The sequence below is a fragment of the Bidens hawaiensis genome, unplaced genomic scaffold, assembly GCF_021521415.1.
Source record: "Bidens hawaiensis isolate Kalapana, Puna unplaced genomic scaffold, B.hawaiensis_p1.1 tig00000636_1, whole genome shotgun sequence".
In the NCBI taxonomy this organism is placed as follows: Eukaryota; Viridiplantae; Streptophyta; class Magnoliopsida; order Asterales; family Asteraceae; genus Bidens; species Bidens hawaiensis.
The window spans coordinates 2141694-2158521 of NW_027491038.1; the positions used below are offsets into that span (position 1 = coordinate 2141694).

General features: G+C 34.7%; 1 protein-coding gene across 1 annotated transcript; it reads left to right on the plus strand.

The window, feature by feature from the left end:
• The first annotated feature begins 8211 nt into the window (after positions 1-8211).
• LOC143530041 (hsp70-Hsp90 organizing protein 2-like) lies at positions 8212-13505 on the plus strand. The gene is made up of 7 exons (XM_077025680.1): positions 8212-9163; positions 11071-11359; positions 12153-12238; positions 12431-12654; positions 12942-13008; positions 13124-13183; positions 13260-13505. Exons 1-7 carry the CDS (start codon positions 8252-8254, stop codon positions 13371-13373), a joined length of 1752 nt encoding a protein of 583 aa, XP_076881795.1. The 5' UTR covers positions 8212-8251; the 3' UTR covers positions 13374-13505.
• The last annotated feature ends 3323 nt before the right edge of the window (positions 13506-16828 follow it).

Sequence of the window (16828 nt, forward strand, 5' to 3'; positions counted from 1 at the left end):
ACTGTTAAACACCAAACCTAGGTGATTCTAACCAATCTAGCCAATCATCATCAATGAACAGTAGCAAATATATATATAAGTGATGAACATGCTCATATAAATCTGATTAGAAAAGGTTTGAATGATTAAAAACCAAAAACAAACTTGAAATCGTTAAAATACTCAAAATCGACAACCGGAGGATAAAAGATAAAACCGTAAGCTTGTCCTCCTTGGTTTCTCCCCTAGAACAGGTATGGTGGCTTCTAGAATGAGTTATTTTTTGTTTTGGGGTCATAGGGTTCTTTAAATAGATCATTAAACTTGTTTAATAAGTCAAAACTAGGTCAAACAAGCCCACAAGCCCATATAAGGACAAAATAGTCAGGTTAATGAATCTAGAACAATCATGGACCCATGGGGCACCGCATAGTGCGGACATGGATGCCTGAGCTGGTCGCGTAGTGTGGCCTGGTCCTGGGTGCTCGTTTATCTTCGTACACGCATGCCAGCTCCATTCGATTCCTGTTTTAGCTGATTTCTTCTTCATTTAGACACGTTTTTTCGCTCTCTTCAACCATGGAATCCACAATAATCACAAACATGTTATTTCATGAAAGAATAATCAATAATCGTTAACGGTTAATCATAAAACAAACACACAAACGAGATAAATGCTATGTGTTTTGCAACACATCACTCTCCAAACAATTTGGATCTAGATTGGTTGCAGATATCAGCTTGTAACACTAATTATAGAAAGTCTAAGGTGGCGATAGTCAATTGTATAATGGAGTAAACGACGTCAACAAAGATAGTGGTAGACGCCGGTGAGTAGAGCTGGAATGAGAAGAAGTTTCCCGGAGGAGAAAATGAAGATGACATCAGCAACGTGTCACATGGATTTGGAGATGTTAGACGAGAGACTGTTATCGGAGTAGAGGGATTGTAATTTGTATGTGGGATGATACGGCGACAGAGGAGAGAGACGAGCCGTTGAGCGGGATAAGATGTGATTTTGGGGGGATGTTGGGTCCCATTTTTTAGTTAGTGTATTTTAATAGGTTTTTATATTGTTTTTTATTTAGACAATGTAAAATACAAATATACCCCTAACTAAACATCAAAAGGCTAACGGGGTTAGAGATTTGGTCGTAATTTGCAAGAAATGGAAAACATCGATGGTCCAGTTGCACAAAAAATACTTTTTGGACTAAAGTTGCATAATTGACCAAACCTTAGGGGTGATTTTGACACTTTACTCTTTGTTGGAAAATGGAAAGTTTGGTGTGCACGTGTTGGAATTGATAAAGGAAAAAAGTAGGTTATGTAGATGGAGCGGTTACTTATTACCAACTAGCTTTTGAACCTGTGTAATTTACAAGATTTATCAAATGATAACAATAAATAATGTATGTTATTTGAAAAAAGCCTGAAAAGAACAAAATTATAGGTAAAAAGGAAATAAAATATATAGAATAAACAATAAGAAGTCTAAAATCTCAAATTTACAAATTTGAAAAAAATCTTTTTATATACAATATTTGTCACATTGTGTTGACCCATGACTTATGACCTATGAATAACTATGATTAATGAAATTAAAGATTAGAGAATTATAAGGAAAACATAACTAATTTGCCAAAATTGCTTAGACCAATGACCACGGATAGCTAGGATAAATAAGACGAGATATTAGAGAATCAGAAAGGAAATTATAACCCATATGTCATATGACATTCGCCACTTTCGGGTCCTATTTGTATTAGTTTTTGTATTCGTTTATCATGTAAACCCGACCCGTTTGTAACATGAATATTTCAAATATATAAAATATTGGATTATTTTTGGTCATTTAAAATATATAAAATATTGGATTTTATATTTGTTTTAGTATGCATTGTTTGACCATTTAAACATACCCATTTACATGCAAACATGAAAGAGAACACTGCAAAGGAACTTTGACCCTTACCCTATATACACACACCCATCTTCTTCATTTTACACTTGCTCATCTCTAAATTCTCTCTCAAAACTCCATAGATTCAAGGTTGTTATGTTCTTTATGTTCTTGAAGGTTTGACTTCCAAATGTCAAACCGAGTTTAATCTTTCATTCTAACTTGTTTATATAACCTTACTAACACTTGATTATGGTGGTACAACATATATATATATATAATAAACACCCCTTGTTACCTTTGGTAGTTACTTCTCCGACTCCGGTTGGTTAAGTTTCGGACTTCGTAAGGCAAGACTTCATGTAGGACTTTCGTGGTCCTTGATATATATACACTTATATAAATTGTTGCACATACTAACCATGACTAACTTCTACTCTTTTTAGTTTTTTTGTCATATTTATGAAGTTCCATGGTGTGGGTTTGTAGAGACTAACCTCGGTTTAACCGTAAATTGTCCAAACCGTAAACCGAACTTGCTTACTAGTTTTGTTAAATAATTATTTTAAACATGCTTTATGTTAGATTTAAGTTTCTAAAATAATTTTTACAAGTTCTTTGATATTGGGCATGTGGAATTCATTTATGAACTTATAGTGAGATGGAAACCGAACCAAAACCGAACTTTAATTATAAATTCTTTAATAGTTACATTTTAAACCCTTACTTTAATTATTTACACTCCTTGTATTTTATTTTAAAGAATTTCCAAAACAACCTTTCTAATTCAAGGCTTTTACTTTTATTTAGGCCTTGCTCGTTAAACTCCATCCACCCGGTTATTCATCTTTTGCCGATCAAGTTTTATACTTGAACGTGAGTACTTTCATACCCCGTTTTCTACCTTTTATTTTGGGGGTGACATTTCATCTTATCTAAACTAAATGTTTTATACTTGGGTCTTAAACCAAAAACATTATTGTATACTTTACTTAAATACAAGCTCGATTTGGTGTTCTATGATTATATGCCTATGTGTTTATCGCTTTTGGTTGGTTGATCTATAAATCCTAGACTACTTGGCATCCCCTTGTAGCAAGGTGTCGTTAACGTAATGCAATTAACGATAACTATTAAATCCTAGACTATTTGGCATCCACTTATAGTTAGGTGTCGCTAATGTAAATCTATTAGCGATTTTATCCAAATTATTTCTTTTATTTATTGTTTCGTATACGAATTTTGTGGATCTTACTTACTATTTATTTATATGCTCAAACTTATGAATTGCTCACCAACATTTGTATTGATAAACTTTATTTTATGAAATGTTAAAGATTTGCATCTTGGTTGAGTCGAGCTTGTGGAGAAAACGTCACAAACACTTTTAGGCTATTAGCAAAACGAACAATATTGATTTGTTATGTGTTTTTGTATTTGTCTTATGAATATTGTTATGTGACATTTTCGATGTTGAGAAATGAAATGAGTTTATTAAACATTGTCGCTTTAAATAGTGTCATGTACTTATGGGCATTCGCCAATTTCGTGTCATGTTTGTATTAGTTTTTGTATTCATTTATCATGTAAACCTGACCCGTTTGTAACCCGAACATTTCAAATATATAAAATATTGGATTTTTTTATCATTTAAAATATATAAAATATTGGATTTTATATTTGTTTTAGTATGCATTGTTTGACCATTTAAACATACTCATTTACATGCAAACATGAAAGAGAACCTTGCAAAGAAACTTTGACCCTTACCCTATATATACACATCCATCTTCTTCATTTTACACTTGCTCATTTCTAAATTCTCTCTCAAAACTCCATAGATTCAAGGTTGTTATTTTCTTTATGTTCTTGAAGGTTTGACTTCCAAATGTCAAACCGAGTTTAATATTTCATTCTAACTTGTTCATCTAACCTTACTAACACTTGATTAAGGCGGTGCAACATATATATAATACACACCCCTTGTTACCTTTGGTAGTTACTTCTCCGACTCCGGTTGGTTAAGTTTCGGACTTCGTAAGGAAAGGCTTCATGTAGGACTTTCGTGGTCCTTGATATATACACTTATATAACTTGTTGCACATACTAACCATGACTAAATTCTACTCTTTTTAGTTTGTTTGTCATATTTATGCAGTTCCATGGTGTGGGATTGTAGAGACTAACCTCGGTTTAACCGTAAATTGTCCAAACCGTAAACCGAACTTGCTTACTAGTTTTGTTAAATAATTGTTTTAAACATGCTTTATGTTAGATTTAAGTTTCTAAAATAATTTTTACAAGTTCTTTGATATTGGGCATGTGGAATTCATTTATGAACTTATAGTGAGATGGAAACCGAACCAAAACCGAACTTTTGTTTAAAGACTTTATTGTTAACTTTTGGTTGTAAAACTTAAGTTTCTTCATTTATAAATTATTATACAAGTTCTTGGATATTTGGGCATGTTGAGACCATCAATGAACTATTTGAGAGATGGAAACCGAACTAAACCGATTCTGACTCGCTTAAGACACACAAGTGTGTTTTTAGCTATCAAGACTTGTATATTTCTTTAAAAATAGTTTACAAACTGATTTTAATTATTTTCTTAAATACTTGGAAATGTTGGATCCAACTTGATCTCTTAACAAAGTTTGGACCGACAAAGCCGAACACTCGATTAACGTACGTTGTTAGTTCTAAAACAATAGATCTACATATTTGGTTAAGTCTTACTTAATTTTTATGAGTTACCTCATAACATTTAATATTTTGGAAAGTTGACTTTGGGTTTGACCAATTGTCAAGACTCGAACCAACAACCCGAACACTCGTTAAAACCCATTTTAGTATCTTTGTCCCAAAGTAACTTGCATTCTTGCATTTTACCCACGTTATTACTTAACATTGGTTAAGTAAATAATAAGGTTAGATACTTTAACCTGGTTTCGAGCAAACTTACATTTTTAAAGGGTTATTATTATAAATTATTTAATAGTTACATTTTAAACCCTTACTTTAATTATTTACACTCCTTGTATTTTATTTTAAAGAATTTCCAAAACAACATTTCTAATTCAAGGCTTTTACTTTTATTTAGGCCTTGCTCGTTAAACTCTATCCACCCGGTTATTCATCTTTTGCCGATCAAGTTTTATACTTGAACGTGAGTACTTTCATACCCCGTTTTCTACCTTTTATTTTGGGGGTGACATTTCATCTTATCTAAACTAAATGTTTTATACTTGGGTCTTAAACCAAAAACATTATTGTATACTTTACTTAAATACATGCTCGATTTGGTGTTCTATGATTATATGTCTATGTGTTTATCTCTTTTGGTTGGTTGATCTATAAATCCTAGACTACTTGGCATCCCCTTGTAGCAAGGTGTCGTTAATGTTATGCAATTAATGATAACTATTAAATCCTAGACTATTTGGCATCCACTTATAGTTAGGCGTCGCTAATGTAAATCTATTTGCAATTTTATCCAAATTATTGCATTTATTTATTGTTTCGTATACGAGTTTTGTGGATCTTTATTACTCTATATTTATATGCTCTAACTTATGAATTGCTCACCATCCTTTGTGTTGATAAACTTTATTTTATGAAATTTTACATGTTTGCATCTTGGTTGAGTCGAGCTTGTGGAGAAAACGTCACAAATAACTTTAGGTTATTAGCAAAACGAACAATATATGATTTGCTATGTTTTGTTGTATTTGTCTTATGAATATTGTTATGTGACATTTTCGATGTTGAGAAATTAATTGAGTTTATTAAATATTGTCGCTTTAAATAGTGTCATGTGCTTATGGGCAATCGTTACACCTCGGCATGTTCCGCCATCTTTGGTCGGGCTGTGACATCTCAAAATTGTTTTTGACACATATTCCATGGATAGCTAGGAAGATTGAGATGAGATTAGGGATGCGATTTTTTTCCCGAATACTCGTACCATTCAGTACCGTACCTGTACTTGTGCGTGTCGATTGGGTACGGGTATCGGTACCCAAGATTACTAATTTTAGGTACAGATACTTTCAAGTACGATTACAAGTACGGGCATTATGGGTACCGGTACCTGTTTAGAATGTGTAAGAGTTTTTATTAGGTTTCCAACACTCGTGACTTACCTTTTAAGTGGGATTTTCAAAACCTAATATATATAAGTTGAATTTGTTCCTTCTCAATCTTTATGTGTATATGCATATATCGTGTATTCATATATTTTTATTTCATGTATGTGTAATTGTATATATCATTAAATAACATGTATTAACGTTCTCTCTTGTTGTTCTATAGAAATTGAGGAAGCAATAAACAAATAAAAGGGAAAAAGAAAATGGCTAAATGTCTAACGGAAATTAAACGAATGTTAACTTTTTTTTGCATAAGTTAATTTTGTTTTAAACATTTTAATAAAAAAAATTGGAAGATTTTGTATGTTTTGGAATTCATTACATGAGTGTGAACGAATTTTATTTTATGGTTTATTTCATTTTTAGTTTTATTATTATGTTCTGGTTGTGGTATTATAGATAATTGTTTGTCGAACTGTACAATACCGATACCAAGTTTAGTGTAGATTTTTTTTAAAAAAAGTACAAAGTGGTACCAAGTGAGTACCGTACCTGAAAGTACTTGTACCCACCCCATAAAATTGGGTATGGGTACCCAGATTTACTGATTTAATGTAAGTGTACTTTCGGGTATAGGTATGAATACATGTACGATTAGAAGAGAAGTTATAACTCATTTGCTTACAGCCTTACACCCTAGTGACAACCTAAGTAGCACGGGAACGGGTATAGGACCAGGAAACGGGGACGTTACAAGTACGGGAAACGACCAAAATCAAAAATCCAAGATACGCGTATGGCAAGGGCACGACCCAAAAAAATATAAAAAAAAATACAAATATATTAAACAAGGTCCAAAATAGTTTTATATTGACATAAAGTGCAAACTCCAAAAAAAACTACATCAACCATAGGTAATTAATTAACATTTATCAAATAATCAATTCGTTCTCAAACTCCGATTTTGAGATTATGGAGTATGAGAAGATATATAATATAATATTGATGGTTGGTTTGTTTTTTTTCCCGTCGTTAAACTAAACTCAAACGTCTCCTATTATAATTAATTTATAAGCCTATTTTATGAATTTGAAAAATTAATCAAAAAGCCCCAAAATTTCAAGGAAACGTTTCAGAAACTTCTATCGCCGTATCCAAGCCCGGAAACTTATAACAACTCATCCCCAATTTTCAGAAGCGGCCAGGAAATGTTGGCGGCGTTTCCCGGCGTACCCATCCCCACGCCGTTCCTGGGACGGGACTCCACTCTGTTTCGCGTTTCCGTGCTTCCTAGGTGACAACCCTATATGACTCATGTTGGGTTGGCATGGAGAACCAAATGAAGTTGGAGAATCAAGCTAACACAAAGAAAAGAAAAGAAATCGAAGTTAAGTAACGAAGCTGGTTTTAAATTTAATTTTTTTTACCCGAATAAGAACTAAAAAAATCCAAGGCAGATAAAATAACTATGGAAAAAAAACCCATTAACTTACAATAGAAAAACTTACCTTTAGTTAATCAAAGTTTGCATTATCATGAGCAAATTCCACATTTTATTATTCTAAACATATTACATGACCAGTCGAATGATAGTTGTAGAAAACGGACATCGACACAGGCGATAAACCAACATTAAGTCATTGATTTCTTAAGAGTTGATCGACATAGACAGCATATACATAACTAATCAATAAGGATGCGAAGAACAAAAGTAAAAGAGATTTCGAGCATAGGCCAGTATGATTAAAAATAATTTGATACATGGGAGCACAAACTACGATGATTATCGTAATTTTGTCTGAATAAATTATAAAATTGTACTAATCAATTTATAAGCTTTATAAGTAAGAACTCTAGATTAATTAAATACAAAACAATGATAACGTTTTTATGTACTAAAACAAATACATATTTGATTGGTGATAAGCCGATAAGGAAAATACTTGGTGTTTTATGTGACTTAACTACAAATCCTCCCATAACATTTGGTTTCAACGGTATTAAAGTGTTGATGAGAGAGCGGACAAGTATCTGACATTCACTTGTTAAATCCTTAACTAGGGTACTTAACGGATAACGATTAAATTCGCGTTGTTATCGTATTTAACCTAGTTAGTTAATAATAATAGTAAATAATATTCTTTTCTTGGCCAGAACTCTCCAGAAGCTTTCCCATCATCCCTTGTAAACCCTAACCTCTCTCTTCTATAAATCAGTCAAGTCTTCAACCAATAATAATAAAATCACAGACCACCACCAACCACCGTAACATAAGACATGGCCGACGAAGCCAAAGCCAAGGGCAACGCCGCCTTCTCCGCCGGCAACTACACGGACGCCATCCGCCACTTCACCGACGCCATCAACCTCGCACCCACCAACCACGTCTTATACTCCAACCGCTCAGCCGCTTACGCCTCCTTAAACCAATTCTCAGAAGCCTTAGCCGATGCCAAAAAGACAGTCGATCTCAAACCCGACTGGCCTAAAGGCTATTCTCGCCTCGGCGCGGCTCATCACGGCTTGCGTCAGTACGACGAAGCCGTCTTGGCCTATAAGAAGGGCTTGGAAGTTGATCCCAATAACGACACGTTGAAGTCTGGTCTGGCTGATGCTCAGTCGGCTTCGGGCAGGTCACGTGGGCCGCCGCCGGCGGGTAATCTGTTTGGTGATGCGTTTGGGCCGGATATGTGGGCCAAGCTGACGGCTGACCCATCGACCCGGCTGTACATGCGGCAGCCGGATTTTGTTAACATGATGAAGGATCTGCAACGAAACCCGAGCAATTTGAATTTGTATTTGCAGGATCAGAGGATTATGCAGGCGCTTAGTGTCTTGTTGAATGTCAAGATGCAGGCTCATGCGCCAGGTGATGATGTCGAGATGCCGGATTCACCCGTTAGGACGGAGTCCGTGGCGGAGAACTCGAACACGAATACAAACACGAACACGAACGCCCGAGAGGTGGAGCCAGAACCTGAGCCGGAGCCGATGGAGGTGTCGGAGGAGGAGAGGGAGGTTAAGGAGAGGAAAGCGAGATCGCAGAAGGAGAAGGAGGCGGGGAATGCGGCGTACAAGAAGAAGGATTTTGAGACCGCGATTGAGCGGTATAGTAAGGCGATTGAGTTGGACGATGCGGATATTTCGTTTCTTACGAATAGGGCAGCGGTGTACTTGGAGATGGGGAAGGTATGTGCTTTGAAAACTGGAACTTTTAAACTTAGGTGTTGATTGAACTAGCTAGTAATTAAGTGAAATGTAGCATAAGATTTAAGTTGATTAAAATTCTGGCTTGGATGTTTTTCACAATCCAAGAAAGGATTTTTTTTGGGTAGAAAAGGAGTTTGTAGTCTTAAAGTGGTAATTTGGTGGCTTGCATATTTTTTATGTGCATAACTTCCGATTTTGTGATTGGTTTGTGTTTGATTAAGATTGTTATTAGGTTATAAGTGGTTGCTTTTACTTTCACATTCTTGTAGCAGTTCAAATGTAGGCTATGTGCTTAGTTGTCTTAGGAATAGCGGAACAGTACTTGATCGTCTTTTTATATTTTTCCTTCGCGGTTTTTAAAGTTATATTATTGGAGACTTGGCTCGTCCCGACGTAGTTGGATAAGGGTGAAGAGATCGGTTGGTGCCATAGTGGTCCAAAGGAAGTTGTTGACATGTTTGAATAACTCTCATATCATAAAAGCTTAATGTCAGTAGTTTATCATTTTGTCAAAACATTTGTAGTTTGACCACGTGGTATGTGTTCGAAGCCTGATGCGTTACATTGGGGAGGGTGATGCACGGTGATCTGGAAAAGGTTGGGGGAGATGACGGAGAGGATTGGAATGTGGTTATACTAAAAAAACAAAAAAACCTTAAAAGTTATTAATTTATATGGCGCCTTGATTTGTGATTTTTTAGAAGGATGCTCTATAGGCATGTACTATGAGCTAAGTGATTCAATGCATAGACCCTTTATACCTTATGCATAGTTTAGTAAATTACATGTACTTAAGCACTTAGTTTTTCTGTTCTTCTTCATTTTCTTTCCACCATTAAGTAGATTTGTTAATTGATCTCGTATTTCCTTAGCATATATGCATAAATCCACTTGCGAAATATGTCGCTGGTTAAGGCCATTAATAGGCATTTTCATTTATTTCTTTCAATTTGATGTCATTCACACTTCAAAAGTTTTTATATATCGGTGTTAACAAGGGTGGAATATTAGGAGTGTTTTCACTTGCTTGAATGCACAGTATTTCCATAACTGGAACATGCCGTCCTCTTATAATGGATTCGTAATTCATATAAGGCGCATGACTATGTACAGGGAACTGATCATTCTTATCTTCCATTGGTTATTTCCCTCTTTCACTAAAGTGGTAGATTGGATATTGAAGAATTTCTTTTTCTGTTACCTTTTGTTACCTAACATGTTATTACTCTGACTGTGTCTCAATTCTTCAAGAAAGGAAATCCTTTTCTGTGCTTGATTCATCATCAAACTGACACCCGCTGATGCCACGTGGCTCATAAGTTCCAGAAAGGAAAATGACCACATCCAGATTTCTGATTTACAAGAAGTCTGTCTTTTTTCTCTTGTAGATTGCTAAATGTATTATTGTTATTGTTATTGTTATAATAATGATAATGATTGAGAATAACAATATATTTAGCATTCTACTTTTGTTTATGTTTTTAATCGCCTATGTTGAATATGATATTACCTTTGCGAATATTGCTAAGATATCATATCTAGCATAGGTGATTAGTTTAAAATAATTCAATAACATATAACGTGTCTAGCAATAACTGCATACGGAAAAAGAGGCTTCTTGGGCATTATATCTTTGTTGGCGTTCTTTTTCCTTAGTCTTTTGTGGCGTGACATCATCAGTTGTCGCCTCGCGGGTTTGTGGATGAATCAGATGTTGCAGGGGGGCCAGGGGATTTACTTTTGTAGCTGAGACACATATGGATGAATCAAATGCAAGTGGTTGTTTAAGTGCTACATCTCTTATTGAGGATGTCATTTAAATGATATATGCATTGAATTATGTCTGTTTGCAAGTATTATACGAACCTTGTTTCTGTTATTTGCAGTATGATGAGTGCATTAAAGATTGTGATAAAGCTGTTGAGAGAGGAAGAGAGCTTCGGTCAGATTATAAGATGGTTGCAAGAGCTTTAACAAGAAAAGGAACTGCTTTGGTTAAAATGGCGAAAACCTCAAAAGACTATGAGCCTGCAATTGAGACGTTCCAAAAAGCTCTTACTGAGCATCGCAACCCGGAAACCTTGAAAAAGCTCAATGATGCAGAGAGAGCAAAGAAGGAATTGGAACAGCAAGAGTATTATGATCCTGAACTCGCTGAAAAAGAGCGCGAAAAAGGTTAATTTGATATTTAAGTTTTGTCTGTATTTGGTCAAATAGTTTAAAAAAAACCTAAAATGGGAATGAGTCGAATGTAGCGAGCCGAATCAAGTTGAGTCCGGATTCCACTTGGCTCGAGCTCGGCTTGTTTTGTGCTTTACTTCTGATGCTTTAGCTTGGCTCATTAAGGACATATATGATTTAGCTTTTTATCACAATTTTATATATTATAAGTCATTATAAACAAACAAACAAACAAACGTACCCTGCAAATTCTCATTAATAGCAAACTATTAGTAGGGTTTGGCGATTATAATATTTATTATATATAAATATATATATATATATATATATATATATATATATATATATATAGTGTGTTATTTAAAAATCTGTATAAATAATAGGCTCGTTTAGGCTAGCTAGCGAGCTAGCTGGAGCTTGATAAGTGAGGCTCTAGCTTATATATTATTAAACTAGCTTATTGTTAGGCTTTAGCTTGTTTAAGCTTGGCTCGATTCTAGCCTTTAGCGAGACGATCTTAAGCAACTTATGAGTGGCTTGGCTCGCTTACACCCCTAAGTTCCTAAATTTATTAAAATTAGATTATTAGTGCAGCAGTCATTAATGCATGTTTCCAGCTGAACCAGTCTGTTCTGTCCCGATTACATTTTGATATGTTACTCTACAGTCTACACCTTAATTTGCCCCGTCTTTGTTTATTTTATCCTTGGCCTTTTGTAGTGTACCATTGAACCTTTTCTTATTGCTTTAAGTTGCTCATGATGATTGAGTTACAATTGACTTTCAGGAAATGATTGCTTCAAAGAGCAGAAATACCCGGAGGCTATTAAGCACTACACAGAAGCTTTGCGAAGAAATCCCAAAGATGCAAAGGTATACTTTTGGATCTTGATATAGTTCTTTGATGGTTATATGCCCACATAAAGGGTGAAGCTTGTTTACAGTACACAAAATTCTGTAATTCATAAATACGTACTTGGATTATACCACACAATATTTTGCAATTCATGAAACATGGTTGTTTTGAAATATTACTAAATGAAAATTGTGTTTGTTTTTTCACAGGCATACAGTAATAGAGCCGCGAGCTACACAAAACTCGGGGCGATGCCTGAAGGTCTGAAAGATGCGGAGAAATGCATAGAGATTGATCCAAAATTCTCGAAAGGGTACACCCGGAAAGGTGCAATTCAGTTTTTCATGAAAGAATTTGATAAAGCTTTAGAGACCTACCAGGAGGGATTAAAACACGATCCTCAAAATCCCGAGTTGCTTGAAGGTGTCAGGAGGTATAGTCACAACCTATATCTTTTTGTGTATATTTTAGAGGTGCCAATTGTGAGCTGTTTATTTATTAATAGTTGATCATAGAAAATAATTATTTTAAAGGTGCCAATTATCTTTGTAGCATGTTAATTAATTTACAAAACTGCTTTAGAAATTGGACAATTGAGTGTGTTTTTGTCTCAACTCACATAAAAATGACTTGCTTTGACCAATTACTTTACCGGCTGATCAAATCTTTTTTCCAGTTCAACCTGTTTTGACCAGTCAATTGATTTTTTGTTATTTTCAGCTGCGTTCAACAGATTAACCGAGCCACCCGTGGGGATTTGACAGCTGATGAGCTAAAAGAGAGACAGGTATCCACTACAATGTTAATTATAAAACAGTTTTATAAATATATATTTCTTAATTGAAGAAAAGTATAATGGTATCTTGCGTGTTTAATTCCCTATAATTGCTATTTGTTTGCAGGCGAAGGCTATGCAAGATCCGGAAATTCAGAATATTCTTACAGATCCCGTTATGGCGCAAGTGTGTCTTGTTTTGTGTTCTCTTGGTAAAAGTTTGTAAAATGTTGTTTTTTTACATGTGTTTGTTTGTTGAGCAGGTTTTGAAAGATCTTCAAGAGAACCCGAAGGCTGCACAGGATCACATGAAGAATCCTTCTGTGATGAACAAGATCCAGAAGCTGATCAGTGCTGGGATTGTGCAAATGAGATGATGATGTTGATTCATAGTTTTGGTTTTGTTTGTTTCTTTGGAAAACATATCGATTGGGGGCGGTTTCAGTAATCGTGATTAAAACTGGTCAATGTTCTGGTGTTAATGTTGAGGGATAATGATTTTTGGTTTTTGCAACTTTTGGATTTAATTTATTCGCGTGTTTTGTTATCTTTCCTTGCATGTGGTGCCTTTGGTCAAAACATTAATTGTATGCCCACCACAGCACACGAACACGTCTTCTTTTTTTTTTCCTTTCTTTCCTGATGTTAGAAACCCACGAGGTGGGCGTTCAATTTTTTGTGAAGTATAAGAGTTGGGGCATTTTACTCGTTCCATTCGAGTAGTTGGTCCAAATAGCCAATAACTCGGGAACTCTCCCCCTGCCCCTCTGGACGAGTAGTATGCTGAGTAGTTTGGAGCGGGTGGAGTAGATGGGTTGTTCTGATGTGACTCAACAACATTGATGGATTGAGTTAGTACTTAGTTTTAATCCCCTCCCCTCCACCCCAACCCTTGATTGTCATTTTTGGGTTTGTAATGTTACAATTTTTGTCTAAGTGTGTATAAAATAATTAATAATTTGTTAAAAATAGAAAAACAAAGGTCAAAACGCTATCTTCTTCACAAATTCATTTCTGATGACTTCACAAAACCAAGCAAGCCTAAGGTCATCTACACTCTCCCACACACGTGCTGCCACGATCAATCTCCAAGCACACTTGTCTACACCCCTCATCATAATCATGGTTGTAGACACATGTTCACCACAAAGATACGAGTATCCCATGGTGGTGATTAGTAGTGATACGCGGACTTAGGGTTTGTTTGTTTTTTTTTTCATGTGAGGCAAATCGAGGGGGTTAACCAAAATTAGGGAGCAATTGAGATTTTCAGGCATAATATACACTAATTATTGTAAGGTTGTGTGCATCGGTTTTAAAGTCGCGAAAACATGACTAGCGGTAGAGACTGTTGTAAAAAAATTCGGAGTCAACAGGTTGGCAATTTTTGTTATTTATGTTAACTAAGGGTGAAATAGTTAATATATAAAATTCAACAAAAATTTTATAACAGATCCATTATATGAAGTTATGAACCCACTAAAGGTGGACAAAGGTCAGGCGACCTCACACTCCTTATAAATTTGTATGCTACGCATACTATCAAAGTTTAATTGATCCAATATAATTTCGTATAAATAGTTGGTGAAAATAAAAATGAAACTGATAAGAGCAATGTTTTAAAAATCGTTATATTACTCGTACAGGATTTAGTTAAAAAAATTGGTATAATCGATTGAACCGGAATGTATCAAGAGGTTCAACCGGGTTGAATATTTTACCTTGTATTTTCATCTAAATACAATTTCAACTCAAAAAATAACCCAAAAGTACATTAACGAACATCACACTTGAACCAAATATCACACATGAATAATGGTCGAGTCAGATCAAAAGTTTATACTTTATATACGATATTAATCAATTACAAAAGATATAAATAAACAAACACTGGATTTGCATGATACAAAATTGGTTGATTAACTAATCTTCGTTTACTTGTTTCAATTTATTCGCTATGTTAAAAGTCATTTTAAAAAATATGGGCCACAAAAAATATAAAAAATCTCTTGGATTTAAAATCGGTTTCCCGTTTAAATCGGTATTTAAAAAAAAACAGGTGATACAGTATTTCTAAAAAACCATCCATTTTCAAAGGATACCATGGAGGTTTTCTAAAAAGCCCCTCAATATGCCTCGTATAGCCTACGGGGCATATTGAGGGGTTTTTTAGAAAACTCCACCAATTTTGTCTTATTATATTTTTTATTTTAATTTTTTTTAATGTTTTTTCCTTTTTCTTTTTTTTTGAACGAATAACTAAGTAACGCCGGGTACTCCGTACGCGGCCCCCATTTGTCACACCCCAACCTACGGCGGAAATGCCGGGGCGCGAACTGATTGTCACAGCTCACAAGGTTACTATCATGAAATTATAAAGCGACAATATCTAATTAATTTATTTATTATCAAACAACATTCATATACAACAAAAATAAAGAAAATTACAAATACAAAACCAACTATTCTTGTATATGTTTTATCCTAAAGCCATCTCTATGTGAACTTCAGTTGATGAGCAATCCAGATCTATAACCTGCAAATGCGTACAAAATATATGTTTGTCAACAACACATGTTGAGTGAGTAGATCACCAGTTTTGACACACAAAAAAAAATGGTAATAATATATAATGATATAAGTTAATAAAAATAGGCAAAACTGTTATCTGTGAGTATACACAATTAAATCATAGCACATACATAAACAATCAACCATAAAGAAAGGGCTTGTGACAATCGTCAATTTCAGGTTAACCCCGTTAACTCAACTCCGTCAATTCAAACTTTAGATCACTGAACCTATAACGCACACCTCATTACATTTAAACTAGGGTTTAAATGACGCTTGACACTTACTACATGTGTAGTCTTTCGGGAATTGCACCGAAACGCAAACGGGTTGACGCAAACAATTGGTGAATAAACGAAAAACGTCAAAACAATAATTATGTGATAATTATGTGTTAGACTTATGTGTTATGTGATAACATTGTTATAAACGTTAACTCAATGTGCTAGAACTAGTTAATTAAGCTAGAAAAGTAACATTTGAAAGTTAAGGGGCCAAAGTGTATTATATTATTATTATTAATATTAACCAAAACCCTAAACTCTGTCCTCTCTTCCTCCCAAACCCGACGGCAGCCTCTAGACCCCCCCTTGCGATCGGCCTTCATACACACACATACAATCAAGATTGTTCAAGTTTGATTGAAGATTAAGGTGCTAGGAAGGTATAAACGACTATCCTATGCATCCTTTATACTTGATTTCGATTTTTAATGGGTTAATTACAAACCCTAGGTTCCGAAAATCTCCATATAATGTGTTCATATGATTTGTTTGATTTGATGATGTATTGACGATGATTTGATAACTAGAATTGATATTATTACATGTTAATTGTTGTGTCTTTGATTTGAGATCAAATAAAAACCCTAACCATGTATGTATGGTGTGATTGATATGCATGAATAATGGTTATGGTGTCTAGAATGTTATATGCATGAATTGTGGTCTATAGATGGTTAATATGTTGAGTTTTGTTACAAACAGTTTCTGGACAGATTGTGTTGTTGATGTTCAATTGACTGTAACAGGGTGTAAATGTGAAAATTGGTTGAGATTATTGATACTACAGTAAACTAGGTTGAGTCTAGTTTCTAAAGAATATAAATTTGCAATTTTTGGACGTGTAAAAGTTAACCTTTATGATTTTACAAAAACGTTGTGCAAAGCTGAGTTGTTAGACCTGCTGTTAGGTTGTTTTGTAAATGTTATATCTCATGAACTACGAGACCAATTGGATTGGTTCCACTTCTGGAAGTTGA